Genomic DNA, 21900 nt, shown 5'->3' with positions numbered 1-21900 from the left:
GTTTCAGTTTACTTAAAGTGGATGCGTCAGGATCTTTAAAAAAAAAAAAGACTAGGTTAAAGCAGTGAGATAATTTCAAACTTTACCTTTTTAGGTATAGTTTTTCCCAACTGATAGAATTATCTCAGATTCTTGAGAGAAATACTGGTTACTATAAATGTGTACTTCTCAAGGTGCAGCTTTTATTTTTTTAATATTTTTTTAAACCTCAGGCTTATTGGAAAAGTTGCAGAAGACAGAAAAAGGAAAACATAAACTATATATTGAATCCCTTTTTGCTTGGGAATGTTCCGTATGCTGGGAATCCAATGATTAATAAGACATTGTGTTTGAAGTGAAGGAATGAACTCCCAGTTGAATGAAAGGTCAACACAGGCAGATGATAGCACAGTGGGAGAGGTGTGATTTCAAGGTATGACGTGATACTGCGTTTCTCAGAGGTCTGGAAGAATGAGTAAGAGTTTACTGGTGAGAGAAGAAATGATTTTAGGGTAGGACTAATTCTTTGTTAGTGAGAACAGAGATAATGCCCGACCCTGAAGTGATACTGAACAAGACTCTGAGATTGGTTTCAGTATCAAGGTCATTTAGAAGGAACATATTAATTATGCTTGGAACTGGTGCCTTTCATTGTTTTTTCTCAGTGATTAAGAATGAAATAAAAAGTTACTGTTCAATAACTTTTTAAAACAAAATAGTTCTAGCTCAGCAATTCTCTTGTAATAGTGGATCGTTCAATAAATAGTTAAGTGGAAGTCTGAAGTCTGTATGTGTATAGGTAGAAACAAGTGTTTATGTTTTATAAAATACCACTTTGGACATTTTTGTGGACAGAATTTTTCAAAAGGTGATGCAGTAAACAAAGTGTTTGGCAAATGGGCATCGTGTTGGAAAAAGGTGATAGTGTTGGGCATGAGGGTAACATACTTCAGAATTAATAACTTGGCCATTGAAGTCTCTGATGGAGCTCAGACGTTAATTAGCATATTGACATTGCTCCATGGTGGCATAAACATTTCTTTATTATTATTGCTTATTACTTGTTCTAATCTTTGGTTATTATTTATAAAACAGATTGTTCATTTATAAGCCACTTCTGTTCTGCAGCTTTTGGAGAAAAGTATAGAAGGCCTGTATTAAGTTACAGAAGTGCTCGTATCATTTGCTTTATAAGATTTTGTTGTCAGAGCAAAGATGAGGACATTTAGTTTGCTGCCATTAATTGCCTAGCATTTAGATATTAACACAGGAGTCTTTTAATTAACTTGATAATAACAACTTTAGGAATGTCGATTGATGAAGACACTCTGCTTTAAAGGAGATTGCTAGTGAAGCCTGGAGTTTGCTTTGCATCTAACTCTTCCTCTTGCTGACCTTGCTTGTAGTTAGTTGTCAGGCTTTGAGCCAGGGCTGAGTATTTCCTTTTATGTTTGAAGAGCTTGTGAGTGTCTGAGGAGAAAACTTTTAAGTTATTTTCAGGTCTGAGCAACTCCCACTCCTAGATTTGACTTCTACTTGTTAGCTTGGGTAACCGACCATGTAACTGCTTCTGCACTCGGGTTGGAGCCACTCTGAGGGCTCAGGTGGGGCTCAGGTTGCTGGAACCAGCAGCCTACTTGGCTCTCTCTTGGCTGGGGTGGTCAGAGCTTAGGAAAAGGGGAATGAGAACATGACTTTTCCTCTCTATCCTACTTTTTCCTCCCTTGGGAGACAGGGCAGTATAGTAAAAATTCAGCACTGATTTTGAATATACTATAGATATAATTTGCTGCCGTTGAAGTTTCGATTCATGTTGAATGGTTAATTCCATGTGTATGTGTGTTTGTGTTTTGGTTTGGTTCTTATTATTCCTGAAAGCTTCTTAAATAAGCAAATAGAAAAAACTACTGGAGAATGAAGAAAAGCATTTTGACATTATTAGAATTTGATATGAATATTTTGCTATAAAAATCAGGGTTAGCCTCTGCAGCTATGCCTGCCTGGGTCTTTGCTTTTATTTTATTAGAAGTGGAGAAAAGGAAGAGAAAAATTTTTGCATTTAATACAGATTATTTCCAGTAATAAAGCATTTTTGGCTCTTTGATGGAAAACTTTGAATAGTTGTTTTTTTTTTTTAATGCTTTGGATTGTAACTGCGACTCTGTTGGATTATAATTTGATAATGCTATTCGTGGTCATGTTTAAAATATTTAAGAAAAAAGGTTTTTTTTCCTTTCAAATACCAGAATTAAAGGAAAATAAAGCCAGTGAGGAATTAATATGGTAATAGCAATATTTTCAGTACTTAATTTGCTTTTAGAAAGGTGATTGGAGGCTTCCTCCTGAAAAGAGCAACCTGAAAGCCACAGGCAGACCTGGAGCCTCTGTGCAGCCTGGTTCTGGTTTAGGCTCTGCTCCATGCTGTCTAGCACCTGCTCATCAGAATATCAGGCTTGCCTAGAAATGGACAGAAGATCAGATCTGCTGTCTGTGAGTGTCCTCTGTGATGATTAAAGAGGAAAATCTTACATTGTTTAAGAGATGTTTTATTAAAAGCTGAAGAAAAATATCAATCCCAAGAGCAGGATTTGGTCTCAAAATCATTTAAGCTCCACACCATTCCCTGTTTCTCATGTAGCTGTAATAGGGGGTGAACTTTCTAGGTTCTTCCCCTCACTTTTTTCTCCCTCCCTCTTCCCCTGTCTCTGTCTCCATCCCCAATAGAAATGGCGCTGTGGGGTTGGACTAGATGCCCTGACCTTAGGTGCACCAGGGACTTGTTCTCTAACTCTTTATCCTGGTTGCCCAGACTTGGCCAGCGCAGGGAGGAGGAAACCTCTCCTTGGTAGGTGGGGTCTCTGCGTGGAGCCAACTCTCACACCTGATGTGAGTTTCTAGGTGCCCCTTCAACTTCTTCTGAGGACCCCACCCCCACCCCCACCCCCGCTTTCCCCCACTGGTACTGAGAGATACAGTTGAGGATTAGGTCGTGCAGTTAAAAGCATCATTGAGGCTCATTATGTTTATCCATACAGTTCTTTTCCCTTGATGTTTAAATTCCGACACTAGAGAGAGGGAAGGATTTTTGTTTTTCCTGGATTGCTTTTTGCTGCTCTCAGCTGTCTTTATTTGTCTTTTAATGCTCATTTCAATTTATTGAAGTACAGAAAATAAAGTAAAACATAACTTACACATATAGCATTAAAATTCTTCCTTCATTAATATCTTTGATTTTAAAAATTCTTAGAGTAACAAGCTTCACGTATTTGTTTTCTGGAAGATGATTATCTGTAGATGTTTGAAACATCAGATTACTTTCAGAATTGTATTGCTAGTGTGGGCAATGACTACCTTCTTTCTGTAAGGATAGCAGAACCAGATTCGGATCACTGACTGATTTTTCTCAAGAGTGCTGGACTTTAGGGGAGAGGAATGTATTCATGTCTCTTTGCATTAGACTTGGGGAGGTGAACAAAGGATGGAGGTTGAAGTAAAGGGGATCCGTTGGATAAGTATACAGCTGTGGTTTTCTAAAAAGCAAAAAAAAAAAAAAAAAAAATTTGAGGGATTGTCTGCGTCAGAATCACCTGGAGTGTCTGCTCAAGTAAGTTCTCCCATCCAAGTACTAACTGGGTTTGCCCCTGCTTAGCTTCCGAGATCAGACACTGTCAGGTGTGTTCAGGGTGGTATGGCCCTAGACTCAAGTAAGTTCTTTACACCAAAATGGTTCTGGGGTGTGGAGGGTGATGAGGAGGGAACCTGGGAGTCTGCATTTAACTCTGACAGGCAATTCTGATGCATTCCAAACTTGGAGACCCATTGGAGAGCAGAAGCTCTACCAGTGCTTTCCAGTGTCTTTTACTCTAGCATGGTGGATGGATATTACCTCATATATCATGTTAATAATACCCCTCAGGTCATATAGCAAGTGATGCCTGAATGTGGTGGGGCTTGGTTTTGCTCCTGATTCTATTTTAATCTGAAGGATTTACTGCCATCGTTATTGCTGTTTACAGTAGAAATACATTTTGTTCCAGAGATAGGCTGGTATTCAAGCCTTTAAAATCACTGATACGGGCTTTTGCATTTGTTAACCCCGGGTTTTTCAGATTTTAGTGAACATTAGAATCTCCCAGAAGACTTGTTAAAACACAGATTGTTGAACTCATATTCAAGAGTTTCTGACTCTATAGTTTGGACCTTGCGTGAGTTACTCAACCTCTGTGCCTCAGTTTCTTCATCTGAGAAAAGTACTTAACTTCGTGGAGTTGATGTCAAGACCATAAGCGTTTACTCAGTGAGTAAAGCACTCTGAAGAGTGCCTGGTGAATAGTAAACGTTACATAATCACTAGCTGCTGCTGTCAGCGGCCCATGGTCACCACCAGATAAACTCCCAGTGGGTTCAGTGAAAATTTTTATTCTTATTCTTAAATGTGGTTTTAGATAATGGAAACAACAGTAGCTGACACTTGTTGAACATTTAAATGTGACAAGCACAGTGCTGATGCTTAGTCTCTCCTTTAATAATTAGTATGACTTTGGAGACAGTTCCTATATCTTGGTTTTATGGACAAGGGAATTCTTCAAGAGGTAAGTTATAAAGCTGGCTTTTCTTTTTTGCTGTGTGTATTATTATTACATACACTGTTATTCTCTATAAAAAGCACACCCAAATATTTACTGTGGCTCATTTACTTTGTGAGTTTAATAAAATAAATTGATCTATTAAAATTTTTAGTTACTTTAGTCCTTAGCTCTGGAGTATCTTCATGTTTCTCTTCAGTATTTTAGGAGAAGTGAAATTTAGGCAACCATATGGCTTCCTTTTTTCCTTTTGACTTCTTGTTAGTTTAGGAAGAAGTTCTTGCAAAAAAATAGAATACAAGAAAGGATTTTCTTAAGTCTTGAATGCCAGAGTAGTGGCCTCCAGGGTCCTAACTTGATTAACGTAGGGGAGGCAGCTGCTCTCGCTGGCGGGCCGCTCTCTAATCTCCAGTCCTCTCAGGGTCCTCTTCACTGCACGTGTAGGGGCAGCTGCCGCCTCAGGAACAGTGGTAGGTCCTGTGTTGTAGTAACGTTCTTGTTGATGGCAGGGCACAATTGTAGTGGGGATCTATTATCTATAAATCAAATCCCTTACAATTATATGGTGGAAGTGAGAAATAAATTCAGGGGGTTCCATCTGATAGACAGAGTGCCTGAAGAACTATGGACAGAGGTTTGTGACATTGTACAGGAGACAGAGATCAAGACCATCCCCAAGAAAAAGAAATGCAAAAAAGCAAAATGGTTGTCTGAGGAGGCCTTACAAATAGCTGAGAAAAGAAGAGAAGCGAAAAGCAAAGGAGAAAAGGAAATATACACCCATTTGAATGCGGATTTCCAAAGAATAGCAAGAAGAGATAAGAAGGTGATCAGTGCAAAGAAATAGAGGAAAACAATAGAATGGGAAAGACTAGAGATCTCTTCAAGAAAGTTAGAAATCCCAAGGGAACATTTCATGCAAAGAATATAGGACAATAAAGGACAGAAATGGTATGGACCTAACAGAAGCAGAAGATATTAAGAAGAGGTAGCAACAATACACAGAAGAACTATACAAAAAAGATCTTCATGACCCAGATAATCACCATGGGGTGATCACTCACCTAGAGCCAGACATCCTGGAATGTGAAGTCACGTGGGCCTTAGGGAACATCACTATGAACAAAGCTAGTGGAGGTGATGGAATTCCAGTTGAGCTATTTCAAATCCTAAAAGATGATGCTGTGAAAGTGCTGCACTCAATATGTCAGCAAATTTGGAAACCTCGACAGTGACCACAGGACTGGAAAAGGTCAATTTTCATTCCAATCCCAAAGAAAGGCATTGCCAAAGAATGCTCAAATTACCGCACAATTGCACTCATCTCACAATACTAGTAAAGTAATGCTCAAAATTCTCCAAGCCATGCTTCAACATTATGTGAACTGTGAACTTCCAGGTGTTCAAGCTGGATTTAGAAAAGGCAGAGGAATCAGAGATCAAATTGCGAACATCCACTGGATCATTGAAAAAGCAAGAGAGTTCCAGAAAAACGTCTATTTCTGCTTTATTGACTATGCCAAAGCCTTTGACGGTGTGGATCACCACAAACTGGAAATTTCTTAAAGACATGGAAATACCAGACCACCTGAACCTGCCTCTTGACAAATCTGTATGCAGGTCATGAATCAGCAGTTAGAACTGGACATGGAACAATGGCCTGGTTCCAAATAGGGAAAGGAGTACAAGGCTGTACATTGTCACCCTGCTTATTTAACTTCTGTGCCGAGTACATCATGCTAAGCGCTGGGCTGGAGGAAGCACAAGCTGGAATCAAGATTTCCAGGAGAAATATCAATAACCTCACATATGCAGATGACACCACTCTTAGGGCAGAAAGTAAAGAAGAACTAAAGAACCTCTTGATGAAAGTGAAAGAAGAGAGTGAAAAAGTTGGGTTAAAACTCAACATTCAGAAAACTAAGATCATGGCATCTGGTCCCATCACTTTATGGCAAATAGATGGAGAAACAGTGGAAACAGTGACAGACTTTATTTTCTTGGTCTTCAAAATCACTGCAGATGGTGACTGCAGCCATGAAATTATAAGATGCTTACTCCTTGGGAGGAAAGTTATGACCAACCTAGACAGCATGTTTGATTTAGCATGATTCCAGCATGTTAAAAAGCAGAGATATTACTTTGCCAACAAAGGTCTGTCTCGTCAAGGCTATGCTTTTTCCAGTAATCATGTATGGATGTTAGAGTTGGACTGTAAATAAAGCTGAGTGCTGAAGAATTGATGCTTTTGTTTGAACCGTGGTGTTGGAGGAAACTCTTGAGAGTCCCTTGAACTGCAAGGAGATCAAACCAGTCAGTCCTAAGAGAAATCAGTCCTGAATATTCACTGGAAGGACTGATGCCGAAGCTGAAACTCCAGTACTTTGGCTACCTGATGCGAAGAACTGACTCATTTGAAAAGATCCTGATGCTGGGAAAGATTGAAGGTAGGAGGAGAAGGGGACGACAGAGGATGAGATGGTTGGATGGCATCACTACCTTGATGGACATGAGTTTGAGTAAGCTCCAGGAATTGGTGATGGACAGGGAGGCCTGGCGTGTTGCAGTCCATGGGGTCGCAAAGAGTCGGACACGATTGAGCGACTGAACTGACCTGAACTGAATGAGACTCATCAGAAATAAAATATTGTAAAGCAGTTTGGACAACCCTGTTCCTTTTCAAAAAGTTTTTAAAATGAAATAATTATTCATTTAAATTAATAGAAAATAAATGATATTCTGAATCTAGCCTTTGGACTCATCAGTAAATATAGTATATTAAATATAGTATATTACAGATAATAAGGTTTTACTATAAGCTTAGAGTCTTATAAGCCTATGAAATCAGTAGCAGTGAAAAACCATTTGGACTTTGAAAAAAGACCTATGATTTTTTTAATCTAATATAAAAGATTTTTGGAGCAAGGATAAAGGAAGATGCAGGGGAAAATAATTGATATGGACTTAGAATTAAAGTCACTTACCATTATCCTAAAACATAACCAATCATGGTATGTTAAAAAAAAAACATTCAGTTCCTACTTCTGAAATATTGTGTGCCTAAACTATACAAGCTGTGCCCCGTACACTCGACCCTGAGCCCCCTTAGCTTCACTCAGTATGGTCCAGTTTCCAGAGTAGGAGATTGAACTCAGGAGTTTTTTCAGGTTGCACAGCTAGTGAGAAGTCCAGATTGAAATTTGAGCTTGGGTGGGTTTGACTCAAGTGCTCATGGTCTTTGGCGAGATTTGTGGCTGGAAAAGGCATCTTGGAGTCAGTGAAATTGGAAACTGGGCCTTTAAGAGGGTGGGTCAGAGTTAGTGGAGAGCATCAGACTTGGGCAAGCAGGGCAGCTTGATCAGTAGGTGAGGTCCAGAAAGGGTCACTAAGTCAGAAGTAAGGAGGGGAAGATGAAACTGGCAAGGTTAATTTGGTTAAGATTATGGAGATTTTTTTTTTTTAAAGACACTTAAGATTAAATAGTACAGTGAACATATTAAAGATAAAATGGATTAAGAAACTGAAGACTGCCAGAGAAGGAGAAATATCCAATGACATCACTTATATTGTGTAGTCTAAAAAGAAATGATTCAAATGAACTTAACTTACAATACAGAAACAGACTCTCAGACTTAGAGAACAAACTGTGGTTGTCCTGGGGTAGGGTGGAAGCATGGAAGGGATAGTTATGGAGTTTGGGATGGACATGTACACACGGCTATATTTAAAATGGATCACCAGCAAGGACCTACTGTATAGCACGTGGAACTCTGCTCAATATTATGTGGCAGCTTGGATGGGAGGGAAGTTTGGGAGAGAATGGATACATGTATATGCATGGCTGAGCCCCTTCCCTGTTCACTGAAACTATTACAATATTGTTTAATAATAAAAAGTTTAATAAAAAAGAAACTGAAAGATTAAATGCTCAGTGTATAATGGGCTGTTTTGAAGACTGAGGGCTGAAGGCAAGGGACCAATTCAGAAGTTATAGTCAGAAAGACTGAGTCTTTCAGGGGAAGCCCAGTGTCAGTCAGCACCACAGTCTCACCCTAATGCTGGACTCCTGAATTTGTCTTTCATACCGTTATCTCCATTTTCCTTTAAATGGACATTTTCAAGCAATTAACAGAAGTAGATGAAAGTATAATGGGCCCCATTAACCCGTCACTCAGGTTTCAATAAGTATATGGCTAGTTTTGTTGTATGTAAACTTTTTCTTCCTTTACCCCCAAATCCCTGCTCTCAATATTATTTTGAAGTAAATCCCAGATATTGTATCAGTTAATCTGTCATTATTTCAACATATAGTTTTATCTAAAAAAAAAAATGGGCTTAAAAAAGAAACCAACATAATACAGTTATCACATTTAAAAAATATTTTTTCATACCAATTATCCAATACTCAAATTTCCAGTAGTTTCATAAATAGTCAAATGTATGGCTTTTCCAGTAGTCACATATGGATGTGAGAGTTGGACCATAAAGAAAGCTGAGTGCCGAAGAATTGATGCTTTTGAACTGTGGTATTGGGAGAAGACTCTTGAAGAGTCCCTTGGACTGCAAGGAGGTCAAACCAATCCATCCTAAAGGAAATCAGTCCTGAATGTTCATTGGAAGGACTGATGCTGTAACTGAAGCTCCAATACTTTGGCAACCGGATTCGAAGAACTGACTCCTTGAAAAAGACCCTGATGCTGGGAAAGATTGAAGGCAGGAGGAGAAGGGGACGAAAGAGGATGAGATGGTTGGATGGCATCACCGACTCAATGGACATGAGTTTGAGCAAGCTCTGGAAATTGGTGATGGATAGGGAGGCCTGGTGTGCTGTGGTCCATGAAGTCGCAAAGAGTCAGACACGACTGAGCAACTGACCTGAACATAACTAGATTAAATGTTTTTGTTTTATTTACATTATGGGGTAGTTTGAATCAAGATCGAAATAAAATCTTTATTTTAATACCTTTTCATATCTGTTGTTTTCCTGTTAATCTCTTCTCGTCTTTCTCCCTCTCTCCTTTCCTTTTTACTGTTACAATTTATTTATTGAAGAAACTAGGTCTTTTTTCTGGTAGAAGTTCCTACAGTTTGAGATTTGCTGATTGATTAGCTATGGTTTAATGTATCTTTTGGTCCTTTTTAATTTCCTATAAATCGATAGTTCGAAATACAAGGCTTTATCAAGCACCTGTGTGCACACTCAGAGTCAGTGTGCCCAGCTCTTTGTGACTCCATGGACTGTAAGCCTACCAGGCTCCTCTGTCCATGGAATTTTCAAAGCAGGAATACTAGAGCTGGTTGCTGTTTCCTTCTTTAAGGGATCTTCCAAACCCAGGGATCGAACCCACATCTCTTCTGCCTCCTGCATTGGCAAGCAGTTTCTTTACCACTGTGACACCTGGAAACCCCTTACTGAGTTCATTATCAGATTTTTTTATTTCCTGCAAGAATATTTCATTGCTGTTTTGTTCATTGGGAGGTAAAGGATGTCTTGATGTTTCCCATTTTTGATGGCACCACTGATACTCATGAGAGTCTTTTCTCTCCCTCCCTTGTAATTTCCAGTATTTTTACTACATTTTTTTGTAGTCATCTTTTTGCCTTAAGACTGCCAGTAACAAATAGCAAAATGTGTTTTATATAGCACATTGCTACCAGGCAGGGTAGCTGTTAACATGATAAATATTCTTGGACATGAGCCCAAGTTTTGTTCAGTTTTATGTTTGTCCTCATACATTTATTTTTATATTGCTGTGTCTAATTCTAAATGTAAGCTCTTAGAAGGCATTAAGTCAGTAATTCACCAGGCTTTTGAGTACCTGTCAGTGGTCAGTGCTGGGAACCCAAGAGGAAGTAAGAGTCCAGATTGGGAGATATGCAAACAGATAATTAATTTATAATGCTGTATTTTAAGAGTACATCAGAAGTCGGTGTGAGATAGTTGTTTGGGGGAATGGAAGAAGTAACTTCTGGCAGGATCTTGAAGACAGCGATGCTTTGCAGACACAGCTGGAAGAGCGTCCACCCGGACCAAGTGTGTTGGATGTGCAGACAGGTGGCCCCGTGGGAGTCTCCGAGCGAGCCAGTGGGTGGAGCTGAGGACTTGCTGTGGTACCCAGAGAAGGCAGAGATGGCCCTGCAGTGGCAGCTGGAGGCTGATGGGCTTTTCTATACCAGACTGAGGCCTGTGGGCCTCATTCTCTAGGCGTCTTGGAGGAGGCCTCTCCACACAGCAGCACACCGTGGCCGTTTGCATTTTAGCAAGTCGGCTCTCATGGTGTGGCGAACAAGAACCTGTGGTGGAAAGGGGCTGGCAGCTGGAGGAAGGATGAAGGGGGTGGACCTGACAGTGCTTTTAGGATTGCTCGTGTGGCACAGGTGTTTCAGTCATGAAGGAGATAAGGAATGTGGGATGGCTCTGAGAAGTCCCTTGTGGATGGGAACACCCTTGACCAGGTGATAACCTGAAGGAAGTAGGTCAGAGTTGAGGACGACCGTTAGGAGAGTCGTTCCTTGATGTGAGCACAAGGGACTCCTTCAAAATACAGTAAAAATACAGCGGACTTGAGGTAGAGATTCAAGAATCATCACTATCCAGGGCTCAATATGGAGTCTTTGGGTGAAAGAAAGGAACCAGCAGAAGACCCTTAAACATAACCTGAGGAGGCAAATGGGTCTTTTACCTTGCTTTCCATCAGCCTGTGAACCTTAAACAACTAGTTGATGATATGAGATGAGTCATATGTTGAGTGGCTTTGTATTCAGATTTGTGGGGAGTTTGAAATGTTAGCATTTCTTTTCATATCATAATTTAATATTTTGGAAGTGTTCCACATATAAAATGCTTAAGATTAATAATTTTTGAAAAGGTAATGTAGGAGAATAAGTGGAAGCCTAGGATAATACCTTTAAAAAGTTAAGATTAATTACATCCAATCCTTAGGATAGTACTTGAACCTTCCAGTTGTTTGTAGAGTGCAGTTAGGGGAGAAAGGAATATTAGTCCATCACGTTGAGGAACTAGCAGTGTGCTCAGATACTTCCTATGCAAATTGCTTAAGGTTTTGTTTCCTCATGTTGAAAAACAAGATGATAGTTAATAGGGCCTCTCTCCTGGGTTATTGTAAACATGGACTGGACACAGTACCTGTCATAGACCTGCCTGAAATGTCGTCTGTCCTAGTTAATAATATTTCCATTAGGGCATTCCTGAGGGGGAAAGGGGGTGGTTGATTGCGCCATTCTCACAGTGGATAGTTTATAGGTTTACATTGCTTTCTTTTTGGAAAGGATATTTTAAATTTAGGTAACTGCAAGGGAGAAAGGGAAAGATATATCCAACTGAATGCAAAGTTGCGGAGAATAGCAAGGAGAGATAAGAAGGCCTACTTAAATGAACAATGCAAAGAAATAGAGGAAAAGATAGAATGGGAAAGACTAGAGATATCTGCAAGAAAATTGGAGGTACCAAGGGAACATTTTATACAAAGATAGGCATGATAAAGGACAGAAGCTGTAAGGACATAACAGAAGCAAAAGAAATTAAGAAGAGATGGTAAGAATACACAGAAGGACTATATTAAAGACCCAGATTACCATCATGGTGTGGTCACTCATCTGGAGTCGGACATCCTGAAGGGTGAAGTCAAGTGGGCCTTAGGAAGCAACACTACAAACAAAGCTAGTGGAGATGATGGAGTTCCAGCTGAGTTATTCAAAATCCTAAAAGATGATTGTGAAAGTGCTGCACTCAATATATCAGCAAATTTGGAAAACTCAGCAGTGGCTATAGGACTAGAAAAGGTCAGTTCTTATTCTAGTCCCAAAGAAGGGCAATGTCAAAGAACGTTCTAACTAGCGTGTGATTGTGCTCATTGCACATGCTAGCATGGTAATGCTAAAAATGCTTCAAACTAAGCTTCAACAGGACACGAACCAAGAACTTCCAGAAGTTTAAGCTGAATTTAGAAAAGGCAGAGGAACCAGAGATTAAATTGCCAACATTTGTTGGATCATAGAGAAAGCAAGAGAATTCAAGAAAATTATCTATTTATACTTCATTGACTCCTCGAAAGCCTTTGACTGTGTTTATCACAACAGACTGTAGAAAATTCTTAAAGAGCTGGGAATACCAGACCACCTTACCTGTCTCCTGAGAAACCTTTATGCAGGTCAAGAAGCAGTTGTTAGAACTGGCCATCAAACAATGGATGGTTCAAAACTGGGAAAGGAGTACTACAAGGCTGTATATTGTCACCCTGCTTATTTAACTTCTGTGCAGAGTGTATCATGGAAATGCTGGGTTGGATCAATCACAAGGTGGGATCAAGATTGCCAGGAGAAATGTCAACAACCTCAGATTTGCAGATGATACCACTCTGATGGCAGAAGGTGAAGAAAAGCTAAAGGGCCTCTTGATGAGGGAGAAAGTGAAGAGTGAAAACGTTGGCCTAAAACTCAACATTCAGAAAACTTAAAATCATGGCATCGAGTCCCATAACTTCCTGGCAAATAGAGGGAGAAAAAGTGGAAGCAGTAATAGATTTTAAGTTCTTCAGCTCTAAGATTACTGTGGACAGTGACTGCGTGTGTGTGCCAAGTCACTTCAGTGGTGTCCAACTGTTTGTGACCCTCTTAACTGTCACCCACCAAGTTCTTCTGTCCATGGGATTCTCCAGGCAAGAATATTGGAGTGGGTTGCCATGCCCATCCCTCAGGGAATCTTCCATACCTGGGGATGAAACCCATGTTTCTTATGTCTTCTGTGTTGGCAGGCAGGTTCCTTAAACAACTAGTGCCGCCTGGAAAGCCCATGATGACTGCAGCCATGAAATTAAAAGACACTTGCTCCTTGGAAGAAAACCTATGCAAACCTAGACAGCATATTAAAAAGCAAACATAGCACCTTGGCATCGATGGTCTGTATAGTCAAAGCTATAGTTTTTCCAGTAGTCATGTACAGATGTGAGAGTTGGACCATAAAGAAGGCTGAGGGCTGAAGAACTGATGCTTCGAACTATGGTGTTGGAGAAGACTCTTGAGAGTCCCTTGGATTGCAAGGAAATCACACCAGTCACTCCTAAAGGAAATCGACCCTGAATATATTGGAAAGACTGATGTTGAAGCTGAAGCTCCAGTACTTTTGGCCACCTGATGCAATGAGCTGACTCACTACAAAACACCCTGATGCTGGGAAGGATTGAAGGCAGGAGGAAAAGGGGATACCAGAGGATGAGATGGTTGAATGGCATCACCGACTCAGTGGACATGGTTTGAGCAAGCTCTGGGAGATGGTTAAGGACAGAAAAGCCTGGAGTGCTACAGTTCATTAGTTCACAAAGAATGGGACACGACCAAGCAAATGAATGCCGATGACCAGTCCTCCCACCTCTCTCCTGTTGTGAGTTTGCTGCTTTCTGTACTGAGGTTGGGCATATTGTGATGCTAAGGTAAATGTGTATAGTAAAATGATGGACTGTGACTCTAGTTTGACACTTCTTTTGCTGAAAGCACTTTGCTAGCCTCCATCAAAATTTTAAATGTGCCAACCTTTTGGCAGACATTCCCCGTGTGGAGACTTACGTTGTTATTTAGTGGCTAAGTTGTGTCCATCTCTCTTGTGACCCCATAGATTGCAGTCTGCCAGGCTCCTTTGTCCATGGGGTTTCCCAGGCAGGAATACTCGAGTGGCTTGTCATATCCTCCTGTAGGGAATCTTCCTGACCCTGGGATTAAATCAGCGTCTCCTGAGTTTTCTGCTTTGGCAGGTGGATTCTTTACCACTGAGCCTCCGGGGAAGCCAATGGAGATTTATGCCACAGAAGTATTTCACCTGAAGTTGTATGCACAAGGATGTTTATTACAATGCTGTAATAAGTAGAGAAAGAATGGGGATAGCCTAAATGTCCATCAGTAGTGGACTGGTTAAATAAATCACAGAATTAATACAACACTGTGTAACAAAAGAATAGATATTTAGGTGCAGATATAGAAGAAGATATATTACATCTGTTGTTACGGGACCACAACATAAACTGTACAGAACAAATCCACCCAATTGTTTTGAAAGAAAAAGGGTTTTAAATTCACTTCATAGTTGGTTGTGCCTTGAACAATTTGGAACAATAAATAACAGCCTATTAACAGGAACCTTTTTGAGGGACTCCTGGAAAGTAGGAGGACAACTTTCTTTTCTTTTGTTTGTATCTTTGTATCTTTTGAGGTCATGCATGCCATGGGAATATTTTTCTGTTTTGAAGTTTTTAAAGTGTCCTTGACGTTTTATTCTACATTCTCTTCATAGTCTCATATTGCCATCAGTACTTTTATTCATTTCATTATAGAAGGAAACAGAAGTACTTCTGCTCTTGGCCGTTATACCAGAGCTAGGTGACAGTTTTGGTCTCATCCCTCCTCACAATAACACAGTATAACTGCTGTTTCCTTCCTGTTTCCTCCCTGGTCACGCTTCAGACTGTGAGATGTTAGGCGCGCAGCAAGGGGAGTGGTCCCTACAAGATGTTTACTAAATGTTTTGTTGTTGTTCAGTCGCTCAGTCATTTCCGACTTTTTGCCACACGATGGACTGCAGCATGCGCTTCCCTGTCCTTCACCATCTCCCAGAGCTTGCTCAAAATTGTGTCCACTGAGTCGGTGATGCCATCCAACCATCTCATCCTCTGTCATCCTCTTCTCCTCTTGCCCTCAATCTTTCCCAGCATCAGAGTCTTTTCCAGTGAGTCAGTTCTCCCCATCAGGTAGCCAAAGTATTGGAGCTTCAGCTTCAGCATCAGTCCTTTCAATGAATATTCAGGACTGATTTCCTTTAGGATTGATTGGTTTGCACTCCTTGCAGTCCAAGGGACTCTCCAAGAGCCTTCTCCAACACCACAGTTCAAAAGCATCAGTTCTTTGGTGCTCAGCTTTTTTTACGGTCCAACTCTCACATTCATACATGACTACTGGAAAAACCATGGCTTTGACTAGATGGACCTTTGTCAGCAAAGTAATGTCTCTGCTTTTTAATATGCTAAGTTGGTCGTAGCTTTTCTTCCAAGGAGCACGCGTCTTTTACTTTCATGGCAGCTGTCAGCATCCGCAGTGATTTTAGAGCATGGTTTCCCCATCTATCTGCCATGAAGTGATGGGACCGGATGCCAAAGTCTTAGCTTTCTGAATGTTGAGTTTTAACCCAACTTTTTCACTCTATTCTTTCACTTTCATCAAGAGGCTCTCTAGTTCCTCTTCGCTTTCTGCCGTAAGAGTGGTATCATCTGCATATCTGAGGTTATTGATGTTTCTCCTGGCATTCTTGATTCCAACTTGTTATTCATCCAGCCCTGCATTTTGCATGATGTACTCTGCATATAAGTTAAATAAACAGGGTGACAATGCACAACCTTGACACACTCCTTTCCCAATTTGCAACCTGTCTGTTGTTCCTTGTCCCGTTCTAACTATTACTCCTTGACCTACATACAGGTTTTGCAGATCAAGTGGTCTGGTATCCCCATCTCTTTTAAGAATTTTCCAGCACTTTTTGTGATACAAGATAATTCATGTTTAGACATGTGGTGAAAGTGTAACACCTAATGTGAAAACTTTAGAAACACATTGTACACACTCCTGTGCCAAACTCCTTTCACACTTTTGCTGTTTGTGAGTCTCCGTTTTACCTTTTATCTATAACATGAAGAAGGTTAAAGCCAGAATCCATCAATAGTGAGAAACTTGTGGGTGAGATGAAGAAATAATACTGATGAAGGACTTTGGAAGGGTAGACCACACTTCCTTGTGTGGCTCCTTTGTGCTCTAGTATTATCATAGTGCGGTATTCTCTTAAATAGTCACAGTCACAGTCTATGTGTGAACTTATGTGTAAGCTTGTGTGCAGTGGTTTAAATGTGTGAATAACCGAGATTGCAGTGATATGTTAAGCATGAAGACTGTTCTTTGTTGTTATTAGTTTATAAAATATAGTGCTGGATGTATTTATTTTCTGATACTGACATTGCCTTCTTGTTGTCTGTTAAATTACTTATTCCTACTTACTCTTCCTGAGGTGAAAATAAGCACCTACCAGAAAATAAATATAGTTCTGAAGAGGAAACAGCTCAGGTTTGTTAAGAGATGTAACTTTTGTGTCTTTATTAAAGCTGCCAAATGTATACTTTATAGTCCCAGTGTAAGATATATATAGATGATTGTTTTAGGGTAAAACTTGGTACCTTTTCTGGATGTTCTCTCAATTAAATTAATCCTTATGTTCAAACATAAATTGAAGCAGAACGTGTTCCATTTTCAGTGATTCTCACTAAATTTTGTTTTTGTTGTATTTCCATCTATTTTTAATAATTGAGAGCCTCTTGTGGTTAGGAATAGTGATTGAGACATTTGTGAAATCTAATCAGTTTAAACTTTTAAGCCTTAAAAAGTGAAATGTAAAGTCATAGTGAAATTTTTTGATGGCTTTCATAGTCTATTCAGCATTGCTTATTTTAGAGGGGATAGTACACGATTTAAAATGTGTGTTTACTGTAGTTGCAGTGATCTTTTCCAAGTTGTTTGGAAATCAGTTCATTTAGCTACAAAGAGAAAACGAAATTTAAAAGACTTATTAGCATAGGGCATGTGAGCCTGCCCATTCCTCTTTATTAACAGTTTACTAAAACGAGTATCTAACCACCACCCATACATCGTGTGCACACGTGTGTGTTTGAGGCACAGGTGGGGGTCTGCTCATTTGTTTGCCCATTGTGAGGCGGTCTTGCGCCTTCTTGGGGTTTTTGTAACAGGATGAAGTCGCTGAATGGAGGCCTTGTGCTCTGCTTGATTTTGAAATCTTTGCTCTTAATCTAAAGGAACCTGCAGGACATGCAGTTGGAAGTCTGTGTAACAAATCAGTCTGGGATCCAGGAGCAAGTGGAGTGTGTGTATGAGTGGTAATCATCTTTCAGCCTTGGCTTTTGTCCCCCACAGCCCAGTTGTTACCCTCTACCAGCAGCCTGATTGAAGAGCTACTGTTTTAAATATTCTCAGATTGCATGTGCTCGAGACCTCACCTAAATGTTAGCAGGTAAAAGCCTGGACAACTGGGTGTAATTCTCTTCCAAAAGTGCAGGGCATTCTGCACTACTGTTAGAGGTTCCATGTCTTGACCTGTTGTGTGTGTGGATTTATGTATAGGGAAAAGGAGTTACTTGGGAAATGCTATGTTGTTGGCATGCTCTTTGCCTCAGAGCCTCTTCAAAGGCAGGCTACACCAAAACTTCGCTAGCTAAGTCTAGTTTGTACAGCTTGTGTACTTTTAGTACCAGCTGTTGGTCCAGAGTTTCTTGGCTTCAGAAGCTGTGTAAGTTCAAGTGGATACTGTGTGAGAAAGGGGTGGGGCAACAGAAGCTTTTTATAGGGTTTCAACTCATTACCATTAATTTCTAAAGTAGTATTTTGAGAATTTAACAGGGGAAGTAAAACTTGTATATAATGTTTCTTTAATTCTAACACATATTTAAACTGACAGGGAAAAGAAGAGAATTTTATTTTCAAGTGATATTTTCTGTTCTTTTTTTTCTTCCCTGTCAGAAACTGGTTCTTCAACTTTCAGTGCCAATTAAGAAATGCAATAATAAGCATTTTACATTCTGTCCTGCTATTTGACTTCAGGTGTAAATGGGCCTAGAATGTTTAGTAACTAAGTGTACATAGTTAAACAACTAGAGAGCTGACATCCAGTAAGTTTGGTGTGATATTTGGTTTGTATAATATTATTTTAGCATAATACTAAAACCATGCAGAATTCCTTCTAGAAAAGTATTCAAGAGGATGCCAGAAAGGCCATGTTAATGATAAGTTTCTCTACTTCAGTAGATTTTGAATGTGTTTTCTTCCCCACTACTGTTTTATGCTTTCTTATGGTTCTTTGAAAACTATGCTATGTGAACATATGTAATTCTACATATGAGTGTTTATTGGTTTTGTAGAAACCTCAAGATATTGTCAGTTTAATAACTGTGTTGTTTTATGGGTTATTGAGAGGACATCTTTAAAGTCAGTTGATAATAAAGTTTTCATTAATTATTTTAACGGTTTCAAGGAAATATTAAAGGCAATTCAACCAAAATAAAAATTAAACAATAATGTAAACTTTTGGTCTGCTCTGTTTTAAGAGTTTAGTTATTGCTAGCTTTCTTTCCCATCTTTTACTGACTGTCACCTTCCTGCAAAACTCAAATACAGTGTTTAGTTTGTATGGTTGCATAATAAATTTAATTGTTATTTATATGTGTTTTTGCTCTTGATGATATGCTGCCTTCTTGTATTTTATTTTTGCTTCTGAGAAAGTGTTAGAGAAGTGATAATTATATTTATATGTCTGCTTAAAGTAACATAAATTGATACTTTGTGATAAGCCTTCATCTTAATTACCAAAAAAGCTTATAATTCATTGAGATATTTCTTTATATTTGTGTTTGTTTAGGATATGTCTCAGGAAGGCTATGGAACTAGGTCTCAACCTCCTCTGGCTTCTGGAAAACCTAACCATGAAGACTTGAACTTAATACAACAAGAAAGACCATCAAGTTTACCAGTAAGACAGTTAATTGATTTGGAAATGCAATGAGTTATGGATTTCTAAAATGAGCATTTGCTTTTGTTCATTGTACTTTATATTAAGACTTGGGAGAAGTTTCTAAATTTCAGATGTATTTGTGATTTATTAATTTTTGTGCATTTCCTTCTTAAAGGAAGTAGGTCTCTTCGAGTCCAATGCTGTAGGTATCTCTGAATCCAGTTGGAAGCCTTTATTTGGCTGATGAGTTTTGTGGCAGAAAGATGTTACTGTTGTACAGTTGTGCTTTGCATAACATGTTGCTTTCTGGTAGTGATTCAGAACAGAGGTGTCTATGTAAGAGTTAAATGGAAAGGAAATTCCCATTTGGCAAATAATATAAATGATGAGATAAAGCATCCAGTGGTAGTTTGAATTTCTTCAGACTTTATGTCAGGAGAAATGACTTAATCTTTTTTTACCCAAAAAAAGTATTTTAATTTAAAATTGGAAAATATAGCTTATAGATATTTCCATTAGCAAATCACTGTACTGGGTCTGTTGACTACGGTAGTAGCTGAGTTACAGGTTACATGTTAATTTCCTTTAATAGTTCATCTGTGCTAAATTTTCCTTTTTCCTCTCATAGGCAACCTTATTTAAATGAGGTTTTCCTTATAAATTAAAAGAATATATGTGTGCAAGTTTTTATATTTATTTTCTTGTTAAAATATTTTTATTTTTAGAATTATTGTTGTTGCTTAATCTCTATTAAGAGATAGTATTTAATGTAGGAGTTCAAACTAGCCATGATTGTAATTTGAATTTCAAATATGTTTACATTAAATAAGATTTATCATATTGTTGCTAAACATTTGAGAACCAGCATTTGTGAAGAATGTTACATGTGACATACCTATTTCTAAGTTACATGTAGCCTTAGAATAGAAGGTAAGTAGAGGCTACATGATATGTAATATCTTTGCATCTGATGCACATGTACTTGAAACTCTAATTTTTACAAATTTTATTTCTATGGTGGGAGGTGCGTAAAATTTACTGTGGTCGTTTTTTTAGTTGCATTGAAATATTTATTGTCTAGTTATTTGGTTTTTAAAGGAATGAAAAAAGTAATGGACTCTTGTTTTATGCTGTAAACTTTTCTCTTCAGCAGATAATCCACAGTTTGTTGAAGTGTGTGTGTGTGTCTGTGGGTGTGCCTGCAAATGCATGTGATTGCTGATGATAAATGCAACATTTGCTGAATATTTGGAAATTGGCTTGTGGCTTTAGGAAATTTAAATTGACTCTTGGAAAGGTGGACAGTGAATTCAACTTTTTTCTACTCAAGATTTTTAGTGTTTTAGCTAAGCCCATCCTTACAGGTTTGTCATTGGCTGCTGATGTGTACTGTTTTTACCGGTTGGAAAGCTTGTTATAAATTGATGCCGATTATTTGCATAGGTCTAAGAGTAGTTTGCAGTGTACTGCTTTCTTAATATCCATTTGAATTTTTGGGTCACTTACTAGGCTATGCTTCTTTTCATTGCTTTGCTTTAGAATGAATGGTTGATGTTCAGCTAACTCCATAGCATAATTAGGGGAGGGTTGGGGTGGCAAGAAGTGTGGTAGTCCCAGAAAACTGAAGAGTTCTGCTTTGGGATGCTGCTTTTTAAGTTGATTATTAGAGAAGAGACTCAAAGTATTTTAGGAAGTGAACCAGTATATTCTTCAACAAGTTAAGTCTTTTGGGGATTATTCTATTTGTATATGTATAATGGCTTACCTTCTTCCTTAATGTTTATCTTGCCTCCTCCCTTAGAGGATTTAAGGTTGCTCATAATATAAATCTTCTTATGAAGCTATTAAAAAAAGAAATGCCCTTATTGGTATTTTCTTTTTGTTTTTTGTAACTCACAGATAAATAGGATGCTGATTGACTCAATAACATTTCAGTAATCTTTTTTTAGAGATGAAAGTTTCTAGGTTTTATGGTGAGTACATAAAAGCATCAGTTACTGAATAAAGGAAAAATCGTAGAGCAGTTGGTTGTACTTACTTAAACCCCTTGCCCTCAGTCTGTTAAGATAAAAAACTGGCTTTATTTAAATGAATTTTAGTGCTCTACTTTTCTTTCAACAGACTTTGTTTGTGTAGAAAAGTTTTCTGTGTAGGGTTTACAAGTATATGTTTTTTTTCATGTAAATGGTGCATCAATATGTTATATAAAACTAAGGTAATTACAGTTTGAGGGAGAGATTTGTTGTTATTCTGTGTGGCTCTAATATCATGTATTTTTACTCTTACTAAATATTTTAGTTCCCTAACTTGGGTAAATTGATTGAATAAGTACCATGAAAATATGTATATTTGTTATCTTATCTGAATTGGTTATTAGATCCTTTGTGGATTTAGGCTGTGTTTTTTCCTTTTCAAGTGTCAGTGATAAAATTTTGTCTTTTTACTGAAGATTAAAAGCAGTCCATTATGTTTTTAATCTCTAGTTTTGTAATTTTGAGTCAAATTGTGGGTCTTACCTGTTCATTTAAGAATATGTGGTAAAAATTATTCTAATATATAATCAACTCTATAATCATTGTATATGTGACTATAAGAAGGAAGCTTCTAAAGTAATTGTTTCTTAATTTTTTACTTAAATTGAGTTAGATTCATAGAATTTGTAGTGTTTTCCTATAGCTCTGCATGTTTGGTATTTTCTTTAGTGTATTTTTGTTATACAGTTAACTCTCCATTATAAGAAATCAAGGCATTCCCTTATGCTTGATC

At 38.5% G+C, this 21900-nt stretch overlaps 1 protein-coding gene across 5 annotated transcripts in view; it reads left to right on the top strand.

The window, feature by feature from the left end:
- Window positions 1-21900, top strand: part of ARID1B (AT-rich interaction domain 1B) — a 409096-nt gene that overhangs the window by 128345 nt on the left and 258851 nt on the right. For all 5 annotated transcript variants that reach the window (XM_065931065.1, XM_065931063.1, XM_065931067.1 and 2 more), the window contains exon 4: window positions 19042-19152. In XM_065931065.1, coding sequence (XP_065787137.1) covers window positions 19042-19152 — 111 coding nt within the window. The remainder of the gene's footprint in view (window positions 1-19041; window positions 19153-21900) is intronic.

Source organism: Muntiacus reevesi, chromosome 3 (assembly GCF_963930625.1).
Source record: "Muntiacus reevesi chromosome 3, mMunRee1.1, whole genome shotgun sequence".
NCBI lineage: Eukaryota > Metazoa > Chordata > Mammalia > Artiodactyla > Cervidae > Muntiacus > Muntiacus reevesi.
This window is presented reverse-complemented; position numbering and strand designations above follow the sequence as displayed.